General features: G+C 45.3%; 2 protein-coding genes across 2 annotated transcripts in view; one reads left to right on the plus strand and one right to left on the minus strand.

Moving 5' to 3' along the window:
- PNMA2 (paraneoplastic Ma antigen 2) lies at window positions 532-7,815 on the minus strand. The gene is made up of 3 exons (XM_018052354.1): window positions 7,603-7,815; window positions 4,269-4,397; window positions 532-3,990 (listed from the first exon to the last, which is right to left on the minus strand). Exon 3 carries the CDS (start codon window positions 3,576-3,578, stop codon window positions 2,484-2,486), a length of 1,095 nt encoding a protein of 364 aa, XP_017907843.1. The 5' UTR covers window positions 3,579-3,990; window positions 4,269-4,397; window positions 7,603-7,815; the 3' UTR covers window positions 532-2,483.
- Window positions 7,984-22,480, plus strand: part of DPYSL2 (dihydropyrimidinase like 2) — a 115,948-nt gene continuing 101,451 nt past the window's right edge. Inside the window, exon 1 of the mRNA XM_005684031.3 lies at window positions 7,984-8,433. Coding sequence (XP_005684088.3) covers window positions 8,080-8,433 — 354 coding nt within the window. The 5' untranslated portion in view covers window positions 7,984-8,079. The remainder of the gene's footprint in view (window positions 8,434-22,480) is intronic.

Below are 22,480 nucleotides of genomic sequence, written 5' to 3' on the forward strand. Positions count from 1 at the left end.
ACTTTGTTTGAACAGTATTGAAAAATTGAACTTATAAAGATAAGTACTCACACGTGGTACCTTTTTTTTTTTTAATAAAAGCCTTTTCCTACAATTTCAGGATATTCCTTCAGTTAAAAGTATTTACCATCAGAAAGAATAATTTATTTCTTATAATCACTAACAATAGTCAACAATAGCTGGAAAACTGATCACAAAGATAACAGACAATAAGCGCTCCAACTTACCACAAGCACTTAATGGTTTCTAATGGAACGTTGTCACAACCAGACAGATTACCTATTTACTCATTATTGCAGGACTGTTAGAAAAAGAAGAGAACATGCACTGATCAGACAATAAGCATGGGAAAGATAAGAGAAAGAGCCCCCATGTACTGAGGGCGTTCTGTGTTCCAGACATCACATTAAGTGCTTAAAAGGCATTATGTCATTTGATCCTAACAACAACCCTATTCTATAGTCCTCCCATTTTTCTGACGAGGAAAACTGATACTTAGAGAAGCTGAAGCCAATTGTTTATTGTATATACAAAGCTGCCAGGATGTGAGACATCAATTGTGTTGGAGCCTTGTGTAGTGCTTAACTGAATGATGCTCATTTATGCTTGAAGCACACTTGGCATCACAGGACATGCATAAGCCTGACTGAAACACTTCTGAAGTGCTATGGTTTCCTTAATCTATGAAGAATGAATAGAAGTTTAGCTGTGTGCTTGGATCTCACCAGGGAATCTTTTTTCCAAGGTCTGCACAAAATGAGTCAATCTGAAAACAACAGTGAGCCTGCTGGCAAACACCAGTGTGTTAAAATCTGGATATCAGCACACTTGTGCTGTCTACCTGTTATCTAATAGAGATTTAAAGAGTGTAAAATACAACTTCAACATGGAACTGCTGAAATGTCCCTGCAGAACTACAAAGCACGGTTTGGAAACTGCGATCCCAGTGGAGATCGGATTAGGAAGAGTTACAGAGGTCCCAACTTCCGTCTGTGCTCTGCCACCTGTTAGCATTTTGATGTTGAGCAGACCATGTAACCCATATGGACTTTTTTTCTTTCTCACGTATCTAGTTATTTTTAATTGGGAAATATTTTTTAAAATTATGATTTGTTTAGTTTTGGGTGTGCCATTTGGCAATGTGGGATCTTAGCTCCCCAACCAGGGATCAAATCTTCAACCCCTGCATTGGAACTGTGGAGTCCTAACCACTGGACCATCAGGGAAGTCCCCCTCTCTTTTAAAATGAGCGTAATTATACCACACTGGGGATGCTGTACACATGAAATGAGATACATGTAAAATGCCTGGTGCAGAGCATTTTCTCAGTAATTATCAGCTTACTTCCTCTCTTCTTTGTTTTTGTTGTCACTAAAAAATCTCTAACCACTGGCCTGAATCAAAACATGGTCAGTGCATCCCTGCTCCTCCAGGCCCTCCTGTGATGTCTACCCTTTCTTGAGAATGTCCCTCACATTATGGACTTCTGTGTCCTCGGGGGTAACACACTGCCTGGAACCATCTATCTGACACCCAGCAGAGATGTGGGGAGTACTTCCCAAGAAAGGAAAGAGAGGAATCCAGGATGGAGGAGTCATACTCATTCAGCAATGACACTTCTCTTGGCTTCTACTGGCTTCCAGTGTGTGCTTCCTTATTTACACACAAGGTTATTTATTTAGCTTTTCATATTCAGAGGCCATGAGCAGGGCCAGGCTGGTAGGTTTATGATGGTTAGCTCTCTGAACACTATCTTATATGGTACTCAGAGAGACAGCTTGCTGATTTGAGAAAGGAAAACAAATTAATTAAAACAGTTGGGATTTTTAAAATGGATGACAAAAGAGATTTTTTTTCTCACATCATTTCTTTCTTTTGGTCTATTGGGAGGGATTTAAAGGACACCTGGTTCAGATTCCTTTAGGCTTCTGAGCTCCTATTTGGAATTTAAGTTTTTGTTTATTAACAATCATCTGTGAATTGCAGGGTTGATCCCTGGATCAGGAAGATCCCCTGAAGGAGGGCATGGCAACCCACTTCAGTATTCTTACCTGGAGAATCCCATGAACAGAGGAGCCTGGTAGGCTATAGTCCATTAGGTCAGGATTGCACAGAATCAGACACAACTGAAGAGAGTTAGTAATTATTTTTGTAGAGTCCAAGAAGCTCTCAGATTTTTTTTTTTTTCTCCTTATGAAGAAGAATCAAGACCTTCCTTGCCCAAGGGACTTCCCTGGCCACTCAGAGGTTAAGGCTCCACTTTCACTGCAGGACATATGGGTTCAATCCCTGGTTGGGGGACTAAGATCCCACATGCCCCAGGATGCAGCCAAAAAGATGAAAGAAAAACAAAATAAAACCTGGCTTGAATGCTTTGATTTCAACTGTGCAAATTATAGAGAAAAAAAGACTGAAAAGGTCTTAGCCTAATAACGTGGCTGTCCCTCCACCCACCGTCTGTGGGTCACCCTTGGAGTTGGCTTTTAGTCATTGGCCTCGTTACCCCAGTGGCCATAGCCATCCCCTCCCTCCGGCTCTTCAGTATTCTCATTTTCGAAAGCGGCCTCTTCCTCCTCTTCTTCCCGGATGACCTTCATTAACTGCAGGAAGCTGGGAGGCCGGCCCTGGTCTTTCAGCTCCCTAAGTCGACACCAGAGTACCTCACTGAGGCTTGCCCCGGCCATGACCTGCTCCAGGCGGATTTGATCGGCGATGTTCCTGGGGATCGCCCGCTTCTCCACCGCTCTCCGCAGCAGGGTTTCTAACCGTAACACGTAGGCTGAGACTTTCTCTCCTTCTTCCTGATAGGTTTTCAGGTACTTCACCTGGGAGGTCCGGCGGCTCTCCAGGTTCCCAAACACTTGCTTAAATGCTTCCAAACACTCCTCCACGCTGATGGATGGATTGTCTGCCTGGACTATGTGCATGAGGTCCAGGGCTGGCCCGCGAAGGCTTTCCATCAACCATCTCTTCTTTTCTGCCTCTGCTACCGGCCACTCTTTGACTATCTCAGTGGCCTGTTCCAACCAGACTTCAAAGGGCTCTTCCTCGGGGGCAGGCACGGCACTCCCTGAGAACACTCTCAGCTTCCGGTACCTCATGGGGAGCAGAGGCTGAGGGGCATGTGCTACCACCTGTCCCAACACATGGGCCAGTAACTCTGGTGAGATGCAGGGCACAGCTGCTGGAGACAACCCCTGGTGCCCAAGTGCCCGGAACATTCCTGAGACCGTCTGTCCCTCTTTTTCTAGAAAGAGGTTCAGTCTTTCCAGAAATTCCGTGTCCTGGTTAGGGGTCTTGAAGATGACTTTCCAGACACCTCCCTTGCCCTGAACCTCGCTGGGAATCACAGAGACCTCAGGGTCCTCAAGCAACTCTAACAGCACCGCGTTGGCATTTTCCTGCTTCCAGAATATTTTGCCAAGGAGTCTATACCTGCCCAAAGGCTTTAAAGTCTCCTGCAGGACCTCCTGAATCTCATCCTCGCTGCAGTCCACTGGGATCCCCATAACCATCAGTGATTTCTGATCATCCACACTCAGAATCCTACACCAGTCCTCCAACAGGGCCAGCGCCATTGCCGGATACTGACTGGCTGGAACTCTATGGCTACTGATTAGCTTATGGGACAGACTGGCACTGACTTCAAATTGAGAAAATCCCAGATGAGCTTCTAGACTTATAGCCCACCAGTTAACAGGTCCTGGGCCAATCACCCTTGCTGCTCAGTGGCAAGGACCTGGCCTTTTCCGTGAGGTCTCCAGACCTGCCCCAGGTTGTATCTCAGTTATGAGGGGACCATGGCCAGAGGCTCTGCAGTCTCGTTGAGGAGTGGGGGTGGGGACCTGCCCCACAGGAAGCACGTGGCAGTTCCTTTCACCCCTCTCTGGGTCTCTGCCGCCTCACCTCTCTCTAGCCAGTGGGGAGATGCCTCCACTCTGGCAGCCAGAACTCTTGGAGGGAAGTTTCCCAGCAGAGTGGCTTGGGCTCCTAGGGAAACAAGGCTCAGTTTTATCACACAGCCCTCTCCTTTCTGGGAAGCATGGGTACCTGGTGAGGGATGGAAGCGGGAGAGGGGAACAGGGAGACTGCCTTACATTATAGTTGAGTCATCGCTCTTCTTTGCTTACAGTGACTTTTTACTCTTCGGGACCCTCCTGCAATCGGGCTTCCCCTCAGGCATGCCAGTTAATGGAGCTCCAATGATGGACAGGACTCAAGATCTTTCCCACATGAAAAGTGAAATCGGGAGGCTGTTTGTTAGGTACCTGTTTGTTCCAGAATGTTCTGTGACAGCCAAGGCACTTATGTATTCAGCTTCTTGTACAAGAAGATGTCACCCACTCAGCACAGTGGTGTGTCTGGGTGTCTCTCCACTTCAGCCAAGCCAAGCTGCCCTGTATAAATATAATAAATAGTGTATTTTTATGATGATAATATCCAATGTCCCTGGAGGAGGAAATGGCAACTCACTCCAGTATTCTTGCCTGGGAAATCCCATGGACAAAGGACCCTGGCAGGTTACAGTCCCTGGGGAAGCAGAGTCAGACATGACTTATAGACTCAACAATGACAATACCCAGTGTGAAGACTGTTAATACACTTATTCAAAAATACAGCAATTCTTGGAAATTTTCTGGTGGTCCAGTGGTTGAGACTTGGTGCTTTCACTGCCAGGCTCACAAGCATTGCCATGCAGCCAAAAAAAATCCCCCCCCCCCCCCCCCCCCGTCAATCCTTCACAATATTGAGTTACTTCATTCCTTTGATTAAAAATCCAATTAGAATCATTCAAACATTTAAAATCAACTTAATACGGGTTTAGCAATATAACTTGCATAATATGCTTTAACATAATAACATAGATACAACTTAATATAGGTTTTATAATCTACAAAAAACTCAGAGCCAAATAAACTTGAAGTTATAAATTAATTCTCTTTGGTTATGCATGGTTATGCTTTGCAAATGCACAACTAGGGGTTTTCTTTTGCTATAAATGTTAAGTTAGTAACACAATGCTTTCTTCCTAGTATCTGAAATTGAATGGGTCATTTGAAAAGCAAAGGAAAAGACAGGAGGCACATCTGTGAAGAAGCGGTGGAGACTGGCTGATTTAAAAAGGGAAGAGCTTCTATCTCGAGTTGTCATGGAGTATTAAGTGGCTACGATCATTCTTGCCCTAAAATTCTCCATCAGTCCAAATGGGGTCCATATGCCACAGATACCAACTTGCAGCTAAAGCAGGGGAGCTGCTCCTGCTGCAGGCACATTTCCTGAGTTCTGGAAGGTGCTGAAAGGTGCGTGTGCCAGAGGGCAGGGAGGGCAAAATGCTGGAGAGTCCTTGCTCAGCAGCCCCAGGGATCTGAGTACATTGACTCCTCCCTCATGCCTCATGACCCTCTTCTAAGATATGGGGGTGACCTTCCCGGTTATAATATTTAGAGGAAACAAGAGATGTCAAAAGACATTGCGTACACAGGAAGAAACACCTCTTAAGTTCTTACATAACTGTCCCACTCAAGTTAAGCTATCTTTGAGTGGCTTCTTCTTCCAAAGGCTATCTCAACCCGCAATGCAGCCTTCCAAATAGAAAGATGGCAAATGAAACGCCCCTGGTACACCATAAGGCCAGTGAAAGTGTTAGTCACTGGTCATGTCCCACTCTTTGTGACTTCATGGATTATAGCCCTCCAGGCTCCTCTGTCCATGGGATTTCTGAGGCAAGAATACTGGAATGGGTTGCCATTTCCTTCTCCAGGGGATCTTCCCCACCCAGGGATGGAACCTGGGTCTCTTGCATTGCAGGCTGATTCTTTACGGTCTGAGCCACCTGGATGCTTCAGGATAAGACCAAGATTGGAAATATTTGGATAGGGGAAAAAATGTGAAAATCTCACATAAAGATAGGATAAAGTGGAAAAGGAACTAGACTTTCAGGTGGAAGACCCCACTGGATTTGTTGGATCATTTATATAGTCACCTTGGGCAAAGCATCTAACTCTGTTTCCTACCCTGGGAAGTGGTGATAAGGAAGCACTCATCCCAGGGGTCTGCTAGGAGTAGGAAATTTAATTCATGTGGAGGCACTTTATTCAAATGCAAAGCACATCTGGTGCCAGGTCCAAACGCCCGCCTCTGCTTCTCTCATCCCCTGCACAGGTATGTTCCTCTGTCCTTCCTCCTCATCCTATCATGGTGGGCTTCTCTTCCAGCTGGGATTGGTTGTCCTCTAAGTTTAACTCCATTCACCTTTCCCTGGCAATCGTGGAGGAGGGTTGGGTATCCGCATTTAGTCCTTCCAAGGGCAAGGGCTGACAATGGGACCGAATCTTTGGTTGCTCAGCCGGGCACCACGCTCCTGTGGTTAACAGTTTCCCAGTCTAAACCCGCCCTGATCACTGAGCATGCCCAGAGCTCCTTCTCGAGCTGCCAAAGGATGGGCATCATTTCTGCAGCGTTTTGCCACTGTGGAGAGAGGGGCGGGGCTGTAATCAAGCCTGGGTAGGGACTGAGACGTGGAAAAGACACGGGGAATAGCAGTAAGCAATGAACGGTCCTGGGAGGCCGTGTTACTGGCCTGATGTACTGGCGTCACATCAAAATGCCCCCTGGATGCCCACTAATCCCATGGCTGAGGCTGATCTACCCGTGCACACACACCACGTCCCCATACACCTTTCCGCTGCTTGGCCTCACACAATTCAAGGCAACCATCACAGCCGCGCCCCACATGCCGATCCTGCACTGGACGCGCGCGCACTAGCGCCCAGGCGCGCGGCTTCTGGCAGCCTAGGAAACCCCGCGGCTCTGGCGCAGTGCGCTACAGCGGCTGTGGAATGAGGCGGGGCGCCAGTGGCCCCGGGTAGGGCTGGAGATTTGGCGGGGTGGGCTTCCATGTGTATCTTGCCCCCTTTGGCGGGAGGGAGGGGCGGAAGATATCAAATGAAGACCTTCTGCCGGACCCCTCTTGGCGCAGTGGCGCAGCGACGGTACACGGCGCCCTCGGCCAATACCGCGCACCGGCATCCCCTCTCACTATACCCTTAAGTTGCCGAGCTGGGCTGTACCTGCCAACTCCTCGCCTTGCTACACTTGCACAGACTGTAGATCTATTTCCTGTCTCTACACCCACCCACTTCGTATTTGCTACGCCCCTCTGTATCTCTCCCTGCCACGATGCGCCCAACCACCACCACTGTGGGAGCAGTAAGTGAGAATCACGTTTCAATTTCTGCTCCCAGTGTTCCACCACGGCCGGTGGTTAGACCGAAGCTCTAGTGTCCCCGCGCCTCTCACGGTCCCCTCTTTTCCGCGCGGCCTGCGCCATCTCTTCTCCAACCCCAGTGCCGCCCCTCCTCTCCCCCGCCCCTCCACCACGGGTGTCCTGGCGCCCGCCAGCGTGTGCCACTTTCCCCACCCATCAGCTCACACCCGGGGCAGGGGGAGGGAGCCCTCCCCACGGTGGGCACTCGTTGTGGGCCCACCTCCGCAATGCAGTGAGGAAGAGGCGCCTGGGCCGGGCAGGTCCGGGAGAGGGGCGCGGGGACCAGGGACTGCGCCCTACGATCTTCGTCCCCGCGTGTCCTGCCGGGTACTCACCGTGGCGCCCAGAGCGGTCAGCGGGCTCTCCGCTGCGCATCCATTAGCCGGTGGTCTGGCAGCTTCACTTCCGGAGCGAGGCCCTCCCTGGCCTCCCCGGCTCCTCGCTCCCCTCCCCGGCGCGCCGCGCCCCGCCTCCGCCCCGCCCGCGCCTCGCTCCTCCCGCAGCTGCCGGGAACTGGCAGCCTCTCCGCTCTCGCTGCCGCAGCGGCCACCCGCCCAGACCCAACTTTGCTGCTCGCAGGAGCTGGCGGGGGGCGTGGGCAGGGAGGGGAGAAAGCGGGGTCAGGGGGAGGGACCGTGAGGGGTGGGTCGCTCGCTCGCCAGCCCTCCTTCCTTTTTGTACACCTTGCGGTAGGCAGAGAGCGGCAGCCGCGGCGGCAGCCGGGGCAGGGGGTTTGTGCCTAGAGACAGGCAGACGTAGGGACTGGCAGACGGACGGACGAACGGCAAGGACCCTCCCCGAGCCCCCACACCATGGCTGAGAGGAAGCAATCCGGGAAGGCGGCAGAGGACGAAGAGGTCCCTGCCTTTTTTAAAAACCTGGGCTCAGGCAGCCCCAAGCCTCGGCAGAAATTCTGTGGCATGTTCTGCCCGGTGGAGGGGTCCTCGGAGAACAAGACCATCGACTTCGACTCGTTGACGGTGGGCCGGGGCTCGGGGCAGGTGGTGGCCCAGCAGCGGGACGTCGCACACTTGGGCCCCGACCCGCAGACGCCCTACTCCCGGCAGGGCCGGCGCGCCGGCGGGGAGCCATCTGTTGAATCGAGCAGGAAGGTGGAGATTCGGCGGGCCTCGGGCAAGGAAGCTCTGCAGAACATCAACGACCAGGTTGGTATGGGTGGTGGTCGGGGGAGCGGTGTTGGAGACCGAGAATAGGGCGTGGGGATCGCCCCTCCCTCGCCCCCTTCCAGCTCGGCGGAGAACCGAGGATCCCAGCATAACCTACAGTCCTGCCCCGCCTCGAATATCGCTTCTTGCAGGTGCACACACACCCCACCCTGCCCGACCCCTCTCTGTGCTCGGGCTCTGTGGTGGGCGGCCGTGCGTCCACAAAGGCTGCCCGCGCCTCCCTGGGCCTGGGAGGTGGAGGATGGGGGGTAAAGGATGGGCCTATCCCCTACTGGGGAGGGGGTAGCATGGTTGGAGGGGGAGGGGACGGGCCGGGTTTCCATTCTTCTTCAATCCTCCCGGGTGGCTTCCGATTGCAGCTGTGGCTGGATGCCCCACCCTTTTTGATGCAGCTCCGAGCATGCAGTGGAGGGTTCGCGCGGAGGCCGGCGGGCTCCCCCGGGGTCGGGAAGGGCGGGGGCCTCGACGGCCGCTCCCCGCCGCGCCCTGCGCGCTCTCCCAGCGCCTCTCCTAGGCGCCCTCGGCGCTCGAGTCCCGAGCTCGAGGTCAGGACCATGGCCAGCGCCTCCCCGGACCGCAAGGGAGACTATCTCATCACCCTGACTCCTGTTCGCAGCGAGAGAAGAACCCAGGAGGCAGTGGAGTCACGCGAGGAGACCGCGACTCTCCTAAATAGCCCATGTGGAGAACAGAGTTCCGCTAAGTATCTGAGCAAGGGCGTCTCAGAGCGTTCCCCCCACACCCCGCCACTATTTGGGAGGGCTTTGGGGATGAGGACTAAGTGGATTATAGTCAAAGGGTAAAAGAAAAGAGAAAAGCCCTCACATTTTGAATAGATTGTCATCGATGAATTAGACGCTCCCCACCCCATACTGTGTTAAATGAGGAAACAAAGAAGACCAATTTGGTAAACCGAATTTCAGAAAATGTCATCTCTGGGAAATAAGTACAGTGTGCGTTTTGTCTTTGCATACCACATGTGCTTTCCTTTATCAGGGTGACCTTCATACTTGTACAATTTTTTTCTCTCAGCCTTAATGTCTCAAGTGATAAATTATAGTGTGGAAGGTTTCAACTCTTGTTTGCTGTTTGTCTCCCATGCCCATTGGTGAAGATGAGAAATCGGTCAACAATCGATTATTTATTAACAACCTATTGTGTGTGGGTAGGGTGGAGATTAGCTATAAAAAGTTCAAGTTGAGTTCTTCTTAAAGATCTTCTAGAGTCGTTGGGAGTGCTCCAGACAAATCCACTGAGTGATAAGCATTTATCTGGCACTCAGGTTGTAGGCTGACAGTGAACTCATCAGAGAACAACTAAAGGTTGATGGCAGTAGTCTGAACATGTTCCTGTTTCCTGATATGGCACAGAGTTTTGCAGCTTTGACTTATACAGGACAAGTTCTAGGAGAGAGAAACCTCTCGCTGTCACTTTTTAATGACAATTAGTTACTTAACTGATTCTTCCTTGCCCAGCTCGGTTCTCTGATTTATGATTTTATGGCGGGGGATACTTGCCACCCCTATATCACTATGGGTCAGTCGGAAGAACTTAATCCAAGAACTTGTGTTATTCCAGGGGATCAGACAATTGAAGTACATGTTTCTAATAATGCGACTTACACCGAAAGCTGAGGAATGTGAAATACACTGAGTGAGGACTAGACCTTGATTATATGGCATCATGGTTGTGTAATCACCTCATCTTCAACTAGTTGTGATGGAGATTCTTGTGTCCTAAAGGGAGCAGAAAAAATGCCTGGAGATAAGGAAGAGATCATTTAAAAATGGCAGATCAGAGGGCAAAGGTTGAAAGTGGCCATCTTGATAAATATGGCAGTGAATTAAAACTCAAGTTTGAAAGGCAAAGTTTCTCTGGGTTGAATAACACATCTCTTTTCCTGCCCATTTAGAAGCTTGGGTGTTTGATGAACACTCTTTGAATTTCATAGAAATTCTAAATTGTAAACCTAGGGCACATGGAGGGGGAGATTTGAAGAGGAGATTCTTAACCATTACCCCAGGCAGTTTTAGCCTCTGCAAACCACATTTGCTGTAGGTATTCAGTTACTAGTAACAGGGTGATTCTGGCTTGATCTTTTAGCAGCCTTCCTTGAATTTTCATTTTCGATGTTGCCGTATCACATAACGGCCGTTCCTGTGGGAATTTTTTCATTCATGACTAAGAGCATTTACCAGGATCAGTGTTTGACTATTTCTTATTTATACAAGAGAGAAAAAGGGATTGGGACACACACACACACACATATAGCAGTAATGCTTATTTCCAAAAGTATGGTTGGACCCACCACTTTGATGGAATTGAGTAGCCATTACTCAGTTTTCAGATAATGAGCAGGGTAACTGCCAGCATCCCAGGGCATTCTTATCTCATGCCCTGGAACAGAGAGAGGTAGCAGAGAACTAGAATGAGTGGATCCTGGGGCTCCTCTGAACCTGTATCCTCCTCTGAACCTGTATTTTTACGTATCCTTATTGTATGATCCAAAGTGACTTTGTCCACTTTTTGCTCTAGCGGGTTCTGCTGTTTTTCTAGTAAGGCTTTGGGAAAGGAGGGTACAGGCTTCCTTAGCCCAGATGCCATGTAGTTTGTGGGAGGTGAGGGGAGGTTGAGTGTTTGCAATTGCGTTTGCAGGCATGAGCAGGTTGGCAGCAGAAAGCAATGGGTGTGGCTTGGTTTGGGTTGGTAGATTGTGGTAAAAGGAAAATGGTGGTATAATGAATGTGAGTGAGGAAGGCTATCTCATTACTCTCTTTTTCCTTTGTGTCCTTGGGGACGTTCACCTTGGGCTGCAGTGAGATTAAATAGATCACCACCCATGAAGGACTCTGAGCCTCTTAAACAGAGCATAATTCTCCCTGCCGGTGCCCAGGGTTTCCCCAGCCTCCTCCTTTCCTCTTAGGAATCCCTTTCTTTCCACTCAGACACAGTTTAGCCAGAACCAACTGTTCAGCCAGGGCTTTCAGGGTCTTTTCCCAGTAGCAAACAACCTACATAGATTAGAGTACTAGAGTGTTAGACAGTGATTCCCCACTTCCGTGGGAAGGTGCCAGTGAGTGGACTAAACAATAGCGTGCTCAACGACAAAATCCCCTAGTCTGTATAATGATTTCTGATATTCCCTTCCATTCTGTGTCCCCATCCCTTCTCCCCGTGTTAATTATCTTCCCAGCCCTGAGTGCCCAGTAATTCTCCTGCCTTCAACACCATCCCTTGATGGTGCTTTTTCTAGATCTTTCTCCAAAAGCAACGAGTTCTGAAACCACTCTCTCCTCCTTTGCCCCCCTCCTTCTCCCATTCAAAATCTCTTCCTTGTATTAATCTTAGCTGGAAAGAAATCCCAAGGATTGAAGGCATCCATCTCTTATGTAACCAATACACAAGTTGTCCCCGGAGATATTTGTTTGATAATAGATTAGCCTGTTCAACAGAATAGATGTCTAGATAGTGGGTTGTGTGGTAGAGATTTGGCTGGGAGCCTAGAAAAAGGGCATTAATTTGATATTTTAGAAGCCACATCATTTCAAAAAGGGAGACACAAAAATGGACATTCGTGTGTTCAGGGTGCCAAAAACCCTAAGATCCATCTGGGTTTGAAGGAGGTGGGGTACTTGGGGAGACAAAGGAAATCATTATGATCTGTAATTATCGGTTACTCTTGATTTCCCAAAGTGAAAGTGAAAGTGAAACTGAAGTCACTCAGTCGTGTCCGACTCTTTGCGACCCCATGGACTGTAGCCTACCAGGCTCCTCCGTCCATGGGATTTTCCAGGCAAGAGTACTGGAGTGGGTTTCCATTTCCTTCTCCAGGGGATCTTCCCCATCCAGGGATTGAAACCAGGTCATCTGCATTGTAGACAGACGCTTTACTGTCTGAGCCATGATCATATAATTAGTTAAAATTTAAAAAGTCATTGTGGTATAATACAAATAACATACCATTAACTTTCTCAACCATTTTAAAGGGTACAGTTAAGTCATGTTAAATATATTCATACTGTCATGCAATCATCCAGAATTTTTTCATCTTGCAAAGCTGAAACTCTATGCCCATTAAACTTTGAATTCCCCATTCCCCTGACAACCACCCTCCTACTGTCTGTCTCCAGGAATTTGACTCCTCTAGGTACTTCATGTAAGTGGATTCATATAGTTTTTGTCCTTTTGTGACTGGCTGATTTCACTTAGCATCCTGCCCTCAAGTTTCATCCACGTGGTAACCTGCGATGAGATTTCTTTCTTTTTTGAGGCTGAATGATAGTCCTAGAGTTGGTTCAATTTTCAAAAGTTATTGATGATTGAAAAATTTGTTACTCAATGAGTGGGTCTACACTGAATTCGTTGTGAGAGGAAGTAGGAATAATAGTTGGGATGAAGTAGACTCACCCAGGCTGGGGCCCAAGGCCTGAGCAGATGGAAATTCCTACCAACTAAACAGCCTCTTCCATCTTCCTTGCCCTGTAGCTTGAAGGTGGAGAGGACGATTGCTGTTCTTGAACTTCCAGTGACAGTGTCTGGCCACGACCTCTTGAATGTTGCATGGTTCACCAACTTGGGAGCCATGGAAATCAGGCAGGGCAGAGGCATTTCCTATCCTTCGTAAAGACAAGGTCTTATGGGTTCTTTGGTGACACTCTCTGCTTCTTTAGGAATGAAAGGAGAGTCAGGTGATGGACTCACATGTGTACTACCACTGAATGTCCAAGCTTGAAAGAGACCTAAGGATTGTCTGATCATCTCATTTTAGAGGTGGAGAATTGGATGCCCAGAAAGACAACTCTTCACCCTGTGGAACTCATGTGACAGTCCCACAGTGGGGGTGAAGACCTGTTACTGCCCAATCCCGCTGCAGTCCTATACCAGTAAAACCTTGTTATTTAGGGCTTCCCTGATGGTCAGAGGGTAAAGAATATGCCTGCAATGCAGGATCAAACTTGGGTTTGATCCCTGGCTTGGGAAGATACCCTGGAGAAGGGAATGGCAAAAACCTTGTTACTTATATAGCACTAAGTAACTTTAGAATGTATTTGTGGGAAGAGGTGAACTTCACGTCCTATGAATCTGTCAACTTGATTGCTCCCTAGAATGTACATTTACAGTCTAGATCCTGTATTTTTTTTTAAATTTTAATTAAATTAATTTAAAAAATTTAAATTAATTTTTTTTATTTTTATTTTTTGGCTACGCTGCATGGCTTGTAGGATCTTATTCCCTGACTAGGGATTGAACCCGTGCTCCCTGACTTTCACTATGTGATTAAAGAACATCTTAATCATTATGGTATATTGAGTTGTTTTCTATATTAATTATTATTTTCTCATTTTATCTCCAAAGAATTAACTATTGAACTGCTGCAAAAATAGTTCTGAGTAGTTCTGTTTTTTTGGTTTCTGTACTCTGTACAAATGTACTCTGAAGCCATTTACGAAAAAGATCATTGATCTGTTTTTATGAATGTGTCCTACACTGATGATATTCTTAAACACAAGACATGGCTTCAGATATCACTGGACAGAGGCCAACTCTGACCGTATGAATGACATGCTTTTCTAAGACTGGAGCAATGTGATGACAATGTGATTTTCCCACTTGATGTAAATCATGAACTACAAACAAATAATGAGGGAGTCAATAGAAGCCTTGGCAGGTGTGTTGATGGGCACTTGGGTTGGTTGCATCCTGTGGCCAAGGCTGGTAGCAGAGGCCAAGAGCTACACACAGATAGTGCCTTGAATGGAAAGCACCTGGTCTTGAAGATGGCTTGAGGTTTGTATTTGAGACATACAAACAGCTTGCCTGGGCTCTGATTTTGATGATAGACCCAGATAAGTGCTCTTGCAAGTAGAAAGCTTGTGAAGACAAAGAGAAGACTAAAAGCTTGGCTTCCTAACCCCTAGCCCAGAACTCTTTTCATTGGAGAACTGCCTCAAAATCAGAGCCCAGATAGCATTTCCTATATTATTTTCCTGTTTTTATACTCCTTCCAGAAGTGAATGAGAAACATTGTTTATCAGCATCCCTGACGTCACTGGGCATTATAGCTCCTATAGATATTTCCAAAATTTATAGATGACAAGCAGTATACTGCTTTATACAGATTTTCCTACTAATATAGTCATATTTTAAACACTGATTTGTAAAAAATTATATATTAAAATTGATACATTTTAAAATTGCTTATTACACATTATTTCCTAGTTTGCATCTAGTTTTTTTTTACTGCCTTTATTTTTTGACATCCAAATTTAACTTTTACATAGTTAAGTCAGTTCATCTTTTTTAACATGTGTTTTGCCTTTCATGATTGCTTTTAACTTGGATGTCTTTTAAAACCATTTTGGGTTTTGTGTTTATTTATATTTAAATCTGGCAATTAATTTTTGTCTATAACTTGAAGTAAGGTATAACCTAATTTTCCAAATAGTCAGTTGTCCAAAAGGCATTTTTTTGGAATGATATTTCTCCATTTATTTTTTATATATTCAACTTTTCATATATCTCTGCATGTTTTTTGCCTTCCTGCTCTGTTTCATTGATTTGTGTTTCTAATTTCATAAGATTCAAAACCACTTTATTTACTATAACTTTTAAAAAATTGAGGTATAGTTGATTTACAATGTTATATTAGTTTCAGGTGTACAACATAGTGATTCAAAATTTTTATAGTTATTATAAAATACTGACTTCATTCCCTGTGTTATACTGTAACATTTTAATATCTTTACTTTTCTTCATTTTTTCCATGAAAGATGGTTTCAGAAACCCGATATGATTTTACCAGAATTATGGTAAATTTAAATATTAAAATTATAATTTATAATGAATATAAATAAATCATATTTATTTTTAAGATAGTAAGCCTTTCTATCTCAGCTCACAGTATGTATTGCCATTTTTCAGATATTTCGTTCTATTCATCTGAAATTTTTTCTTACATTTATTCCCAGTTGTTTTGTTGCTATTGTGAGTGGGAAATTTCCCCACTATATGTTGTGATTTGCTTTCTGGTGACTCTTGAGTTCATAACACATAGAGCATTGATTCATTTGGCTGCACCGGGCCTTAGCTGTGGCACGCAGGGTCTTCACTGCAGCACGGGGGCTTCTCCAGTTGTGGCCCATGGGCTCCAGAGGGAGGGCTCAGTAGTTGTGGTGCTTGGACTTAGTTGCCCTGCGGCATGTGGGATCTTCCTAGACCATGGATCGAACCCACATCCCCGGCGTTGGAAGGCAGATTCTTAACCACTGGACTACCAGGGAAGTCCTGAGTTTTATGTTAATTCATAATAGATTGCTTTATTGAACTCACTCTGGGTTCTGATAGTTTTCAATTGATTCTCTTGGGACTGTTTAATTATTTAATATTGCTTTTATGTCTTTTTTTCCCCAATGCTTTTATGTATTATTTCTCTTCCTGGTCTGATTACGTTGCTTGAACAAGAGGTATGTTGGGTAGAGGTGGTTTTGTTAGGGTTTCCTGTGTGGTTTCTGACTTTAATGAGAGGTTGAGTGAGTTGGGTTTATTACTTGTTGCAGTTAGAAAAACCACATACCATAGGGAGCTGTAGGGTGTCTGTAGGAGGTGAGAGATTTGGGCTGTGGTGGGGTGGTTTTGGGGAGAGTGCAAGGAAGTAAGCATTCTCTTTGGACTGGGTGCTGTCATAAAGTGATGACAGTTCTTTGACTAGGTATCTCAATACCCCTTATCTGTATAAGGGCAGATTAGACTGAGGACTCTGAAGAAAGCTGAGTGCCGGAGAATTGATGCTTTTGAATTGTGGTGTTGGAGAAGACTCTTGAGAGTCCCTTGGACTACAAGGAGATCCAACCAGACCATTCTAAAGGAAATTAGTCCTGGGTGTTGATTGGAAGGACTGATGGTAAAGCTGAAACTCCAGTACTTCGGTCACCTCATGCGAAGAGTTGACTCACTGGAAAAGACTCTGATGCTGGGAGGGATTTGGGGCAGGAGGAGAAGGGGACGACAGAGGATGAGATGGCTGGATGGCATCACTGACTCAATGGACATGCGTTTGAGTGAACTCTGGGAGTTGGTGATGGACAGGGAGGCCTGCCGTGCTGGACACGACTGAGAGACTGAACTGAACTGAACTGAACTGAAAGCTGTGGTTGGTTAAGGAGCAGCAGGCACTCATATTACTTAGAACGGGGGGATTTTGTTTGGTATTTTGTGACTTGGACAATGTTCTTATTTATTTATTTAAAAATTTTGTTGGAATACAGTTGGTTTACCGTGTTGTGTCGGTTTCAGGTGTAGAGCAAAGTGTAGAGCACATATCCAGTCTTTTTTAGATTCTTATCCTATATACACCATTACAGAGTATTGAGAAGTGTTCCCTGTGCTATACAGTAGGTCCTTATTAGTAATCTATTTTACATACAGTAGTGTGTATACATCAATCCTAATCTCCCAATTTATCCCTCCCCGCCCCTTTCCTCCCTGGTAGCCATAGTTTGTTTTCCACGCCTGTGACTGTATTTTTGTTTTGTAAGTTCATTTGTATCATTGTGTTTTAGACTCCACACGTATGTGGCATGATGGTATTTATCTCTCTCTCTGACTTACTTCACTGACTATGATAATCTCTAGGTCCATCTATGTTGTTGCAAATGACATTTCATTCTTTTTATGTCTTTCTTTATTTTTTAATGGAAGGATAATTGCTTTACAGAACTTTGTGGTTTTCCATCATCAACAAGAATTAGCCATAGGTATTTCATTCTTTTTTTATGGCCAATATTCCATTGTATGTAACTACCACATCTTCTTTACCTGTTGATGGACATTTAGGTTGCTTCCATGTCTGGCTATTGTAAATAGTGCTGCAATGAACATCATGATGCATGTATCTTTTCAAATTATGTTTTTTTGCAGATATATGCCCAGGAGTCGGATTGCTGGGTCATATGGTAACTCTATTTTTAGTTTTCTAAGGAACCTTCCTATTGCTCTCTGGGCTTCTCTGATAAAGAAGTGAAGAATCGACCTGCAATGCAGGAGACCCCGGTTTGATTCCTGGGTCAGGAAGATCCGCTGGAGAAGGGGATAGGCTACCCACTCCAGTATTCTGGCCTGGAGAAGTCCATGGACTGTATAGTTCATGGGGTCACAAAGAGTCGGACACTACTGAGCAATTTGTACTTCACTTCACTTCATACTGCTCTTCATAGTGGCTGTACCAACTTACATTCCCACCAACAGTGTAGGAGGGTTCCCTTTTCTCCACACCCTCTCCAGCATTGATTATTTATTTGTAGACTTTTTGATGATGGCTATCCTGACCAGTGTGAGGTGATACTTCATTGTGGTATTGATTTGCATTTCTCTGATAACTAATGATGAAGAAAACAGTAGCAAAGATCAATGAAACTAAAAGCTGGTTCTTTGAGATGAACAAAATAGATAAACTTTTAGCCAGACTCATCAAGAAGAAAAAGGGAGAGTGCTCAAATCAATAAAATTAGAAATGAAAAAGAAGTTACAGAGGACACCATAGAAATACAGAGGATCATAAGAAACTACTGCAAACAACTATATGCCAATAAAACAGAGAGCATAGAAGACATATTCATATTTTGTTCCCTGTGATTTTCTGGAGGAGTCTTGTCTTTGTTTTTGATCCACCATGGTCACTGAGTGGCTTTCTCTGATACTGATGCTCTGTGAAATTTACATTTGACAAGAGAATGCCCAGGCCTTGCTGTGAGTGCCAGGCCAGCTCTTGGCAACCATTTTCTGTTTCTCAACATCCTGTTAAAATCAGGACTTGGTGTGATAGACTCTATTTTGTAGTGTTTTATGTCTGTTTCTATTTTAGAGATATCTTTCTGTCCTCCACTGAAGATGCCAAATCATTTCTTGAACTCCTCCTTTCTCCCCACCAGGAAGAGGGATCTCTTATTCTTTGTCCCATAGTAATTTTTCATAAGCTCGATATTTTTCCTTTATATTTACCTTCAGTTTAGGTGAAGTCCCTTCAGAATCCATGTTTTTACTGGAGGAGGGTGTGAACAGTCTTTGGCCTCATTCCCTGACTACATATACTAGTGGAATCTTCTTTATTAGGCTTAGAGTTTGTGGATTGATTCAAACACCAAACCCTTGTCCAACTCCCATTTCTGGTGCCAAAGTTGCAGAGTTTGGCTTTCACTGTGTAGTTAAATTTCAAAAACAAATTTGGGGAACAACTTAAGGGTTGCCAAATTTTTATGTTGCCAAAATAAGGATGCTAAAATAAACAAACAAGCAAACAAAAGTAATCCTCCAAATAACCCCAACATGACTCTGTAGCATCATCTCACAAATGAAGACTGTTTTAGCACCAAAACTATTAAAAAGAAAAAAAGACTCTAGAATTTAAACATGTGCATAAATTGAGTTTTATGAAAAATTTAATGTATTATGCTTGTTTTTCTCATTTTGACCTAGATTTGTGAACACCTTGCCCCCCAGGCACCCTGGCATCGGCCACGAGGCCAGCATTGGTTGAGGCGGCATATCTCTTAAAATTTTTTTATTTTATATATTGTTTTTATATTTATATTAGTATTTATATACTACCAATGGTTGTATTAGTTTTCGGTCTACAGTGAGGTGATTCAGATATACATATACGTGTATCCATTGTTTTGCAAACACTTTTCCCATTTAGGTTACTACAGTTTATTGAGCAGAGTTCCCTGTGCTATACAATAGGTCCTTGTTGGTTACCTATCTTAAATACAGCGATGTGTACATGTCCATCCCAAACTCCCTAACTATCCCTCCTGACACCCTTCCCCTTGGAGAGGTGGCATAGCTCTTACCTCTGCTTGTCTGGCCTTTCCCACACAGCCTCTTTCTAGAAGTGTTTATCTCCATTGGATAAAGAGACATGACCTCTCCCAGGCCAGCACGGGCAATTGTTTTAAAATGCACCTGGGATTTGTTTCAATCAAGTATGGAAAGACACACAGGTGTGGAAGTTACTGTCATGAAGCAAAGACTTGTGAGGTTTTATACTCACAGATTCCTAGAAGGTGGAGACAGAACATGAATGCAAGGTTACATGGGGAGGCACAGGAGCGAGTCAGGAGGCAGTGAGAGTGAGGGGAGGACGTGGATAGGAGCCATTATTCAGGTTTCTGGGAAGGAACAGGCAAGGCATCATCAACAGGATTGGCTGGTTTGGATAATTATAGTCAGCCCTGACCAGAAAAGGAGATGGCACCCCACTCCAGTACTCTTGCCTGGAAAATCCCATGGATGGAGGAGCCTGGTGGGCTGCTGTCTATGGGGTCGCAGAGTCGGACACGACTGAAGCGACTTAGCAGCAGCAGCAGTCAGCCTTGACACATAGGAGCTGTCTCTAGTTGTCTGATATTTGCTTAAGGGATGGTGGAGTGGCCCTGAGTTTAAGAGCTTCAAAAAGGAGGCAGATGGGGGACTTCCCTGCAGTCTAGTGGTTAAGACAGCATGCTTCCTTCCAATGCAGGGGATGCAGGTTCGATCCCTGGTCAGGGAACTAAGATCCTGTATGACAAAGCTATAGCAAAAAATGTCAAAAAATAAAAAGAAAGCAGATAGGATTATGGCTTCTGGATCGACTGGCTTGCATATGAAAGTTATACTCCCAGGAGAGTCTAGAAATCTAGAAACTGGCTCACCCTGGGCGGACAGTCTCTCCAGGGTCCACAAGGCCCCAGATGTCCAAGGACCAGCAATACAGAGCCTAAAGAAAGCATGATAGACATAACAATACTAGCTGGTAATAGTAGACCTAAGATTATTACAAGATTCTGGCCCTACGTGTCAGCTCAGTTCAGCTGCTAAGTCATGTCCAGCTCTTTGCGACCCCATGGACTGCAGTACACCAGGCTTCCCTGCCCATCACCAACTCCCGGAGCTTGCTTACACTCGTTTTCATCGAGTCAGTGATGCAATCTAACTACCTTATCCTCTGTTGTCCCCTTCTCCTCCTTACGTGTCTGTTGGTCTTAAATGTACAGAATTACTAGGTGCTTTTGTATTTGTAAGGGCATCTCTGATAGCTCAGATGGTAAAGAATCTGCCTACAATGCAGGAAACCCAGGGCCTGATAGGGTTCAATAAGGTTCAATCCTTGATATCAAATATTTAAGGGTTCTAAAAGCAATCCAGAGTCCTATCAGGCCCTAGGTTGAACTCATATTGTAAAATGAGTAGGAGATGGACATGCATATAAATTTTTGTTGTTCAGTCACTCAGTTGTGTCCAGCTCTTTGCAACCCCATGGACCACAGCATGCCAGGTTTCCCTGTCACTTCACCATCTCCCAGAGTTTACTCAAACTCATGTCCATTGAGTCGGTGATGCCATCCAGTCATCTCATCCTCTGTCATCCCCTTCTCCTGCCTTCAATCTTTCCCAGCATCAGAGTCGTTTCCAGTGAGTCAGCTCTTTGCATCAAGTGGCCAAAATATTGGAGCTTCAGCTTCAGCATCAGTCCTTCCAATGAATATTCAGAGTTGATTTCCTTTAGGATTGATTGGTTTGATCTCCTTGCTGTCCAAGAGACTCTCAAGAGTCTTCTCTAGCACCACAGTTCAAAAGCATCAGTTCTTCAGCATTCAGCCTTCTTTACTGTCACATCCATAAATGACTACCGGAAAAACCATAGCTTTGACTATATGAACCTTTGTAGGCAAAGTGATGTCTCTGCTTTTTAATACGCTGTCTAGGTTTGTCATTGCTTTTCTTCCAAGGAGCAAGCATCTTTTAATTTCGTGGTTGAATCACCATCCACAGTGGTTTTGGAGCCCAAGAAAATAAAAAGTCTGTCACTGTCCATTGTTTCTCCATCTAATGGTGTGTGTAAATAGAGCACCATTTGATGAGGTCCACAGCAAAGGTGTGAAATTACTTGAAGCGCCAAAGTGGGAAGAGTTTATTTTCATTTAATTGATGGCCACAAATTAAATGGACATTCACCCCTTTCAAAGACAAATGCTCTACATCTTTTCTCCACTGAAACCATACATACTGTTTACTTCTGCCTTCTCTCAGTGGACAACTCCACTTTCTTCCCTGGGAAGTATCGCGGGGAGCAGATCTTCAGGGAGGAACCCACTTATTTTGTCACCTGTCATCACTGGAACAGTCCTCCCTTCCCTTAAGCTCACAGCAGAAGGAAAGTCCCTAGTCTGCCCATGACCGTCTGCTCACATACGCCCTGAATACTCTGGAAACTCCACCCCCATGGTCATCTTCTGGATCATTTCCATCAGCATAAACAGCCTTTAACACCTCCATTATAAAACAACAGAAGTAACCACCACAAAGTCCTCTCTTGACCCCACAGTCCTCTCTGGATCCTGAGACTTTTCTACTCCTTTGTTAGCAAACTTTTCTAAAGTCTAATCTATATTTGCTGTTTCCACTTGTCCCATTCACTGTTTTTTAAAAAACGAACTTTCCGTACAACACAAAGGAATGTATTTGTAAACACAGAAATAAAGCTAAAACCCACTTTGACCATTCTCCCCATCCTGGGCCCCTCCCCTGACCAGAGATAACCAAGGTTTATCGATTCCTTTGTATCCTTCCAGCCCCTTCCCTGCATATTTACCTGCGCATATATCCTTGGAGAAAATGCATAGTATTATTTGTGTGCATGTGTATGTTTGTTTTACATAAGTGATGTCACTATATTGGCAACCTGTTCCTTTTCTCTCTGTGTGTTTCAGGGGTCTATGTTAGTGTATGTGAATTATGTTAATTCTTTTATTTTAAACATTTAAAATTTTTAAATATTATTTATTTATTTGGCTGTACTGTCTTTAGTTTTTTTAATTGCAGCATTCAAGATCTTTAGTTGTGGTACGTGGAATTTAGTTTCCTGACCAGAAATTGAACCTGGGCCCCTTGCATTGGAAGCACAGAGTCTTAGCCACTGGCCCACCAGGGAAGACCCTTGTTAGTTCCTTTAGACTCACATTCTTTTAACTGCTGATACTACTAATAATTA

Source organism: Capra hircus, chromosome 8 (assembly GCF_001704415.2).
Source record: "Capra hircus breed San Clemente chromosome 8, ASM170441v1, whole genome shotgun sequence".
NCBI classification, from domain to species: domain Eukaryota; kingdom Metazoa; phylum Chordata; class Mammalia; order Artiodactyla; family Bovidae; genus Capra; species Capra hircus.

Excerpts from the sequence above, each read along its gene's own strand:
- PNMA2 (XM_018052354.1), bottom strand. The coding sequence starts at position 3,578 with ATGGCGCTGGCCCTGTTGGAGGACTGGTGTAGGATTCTGAGTGTGGAT.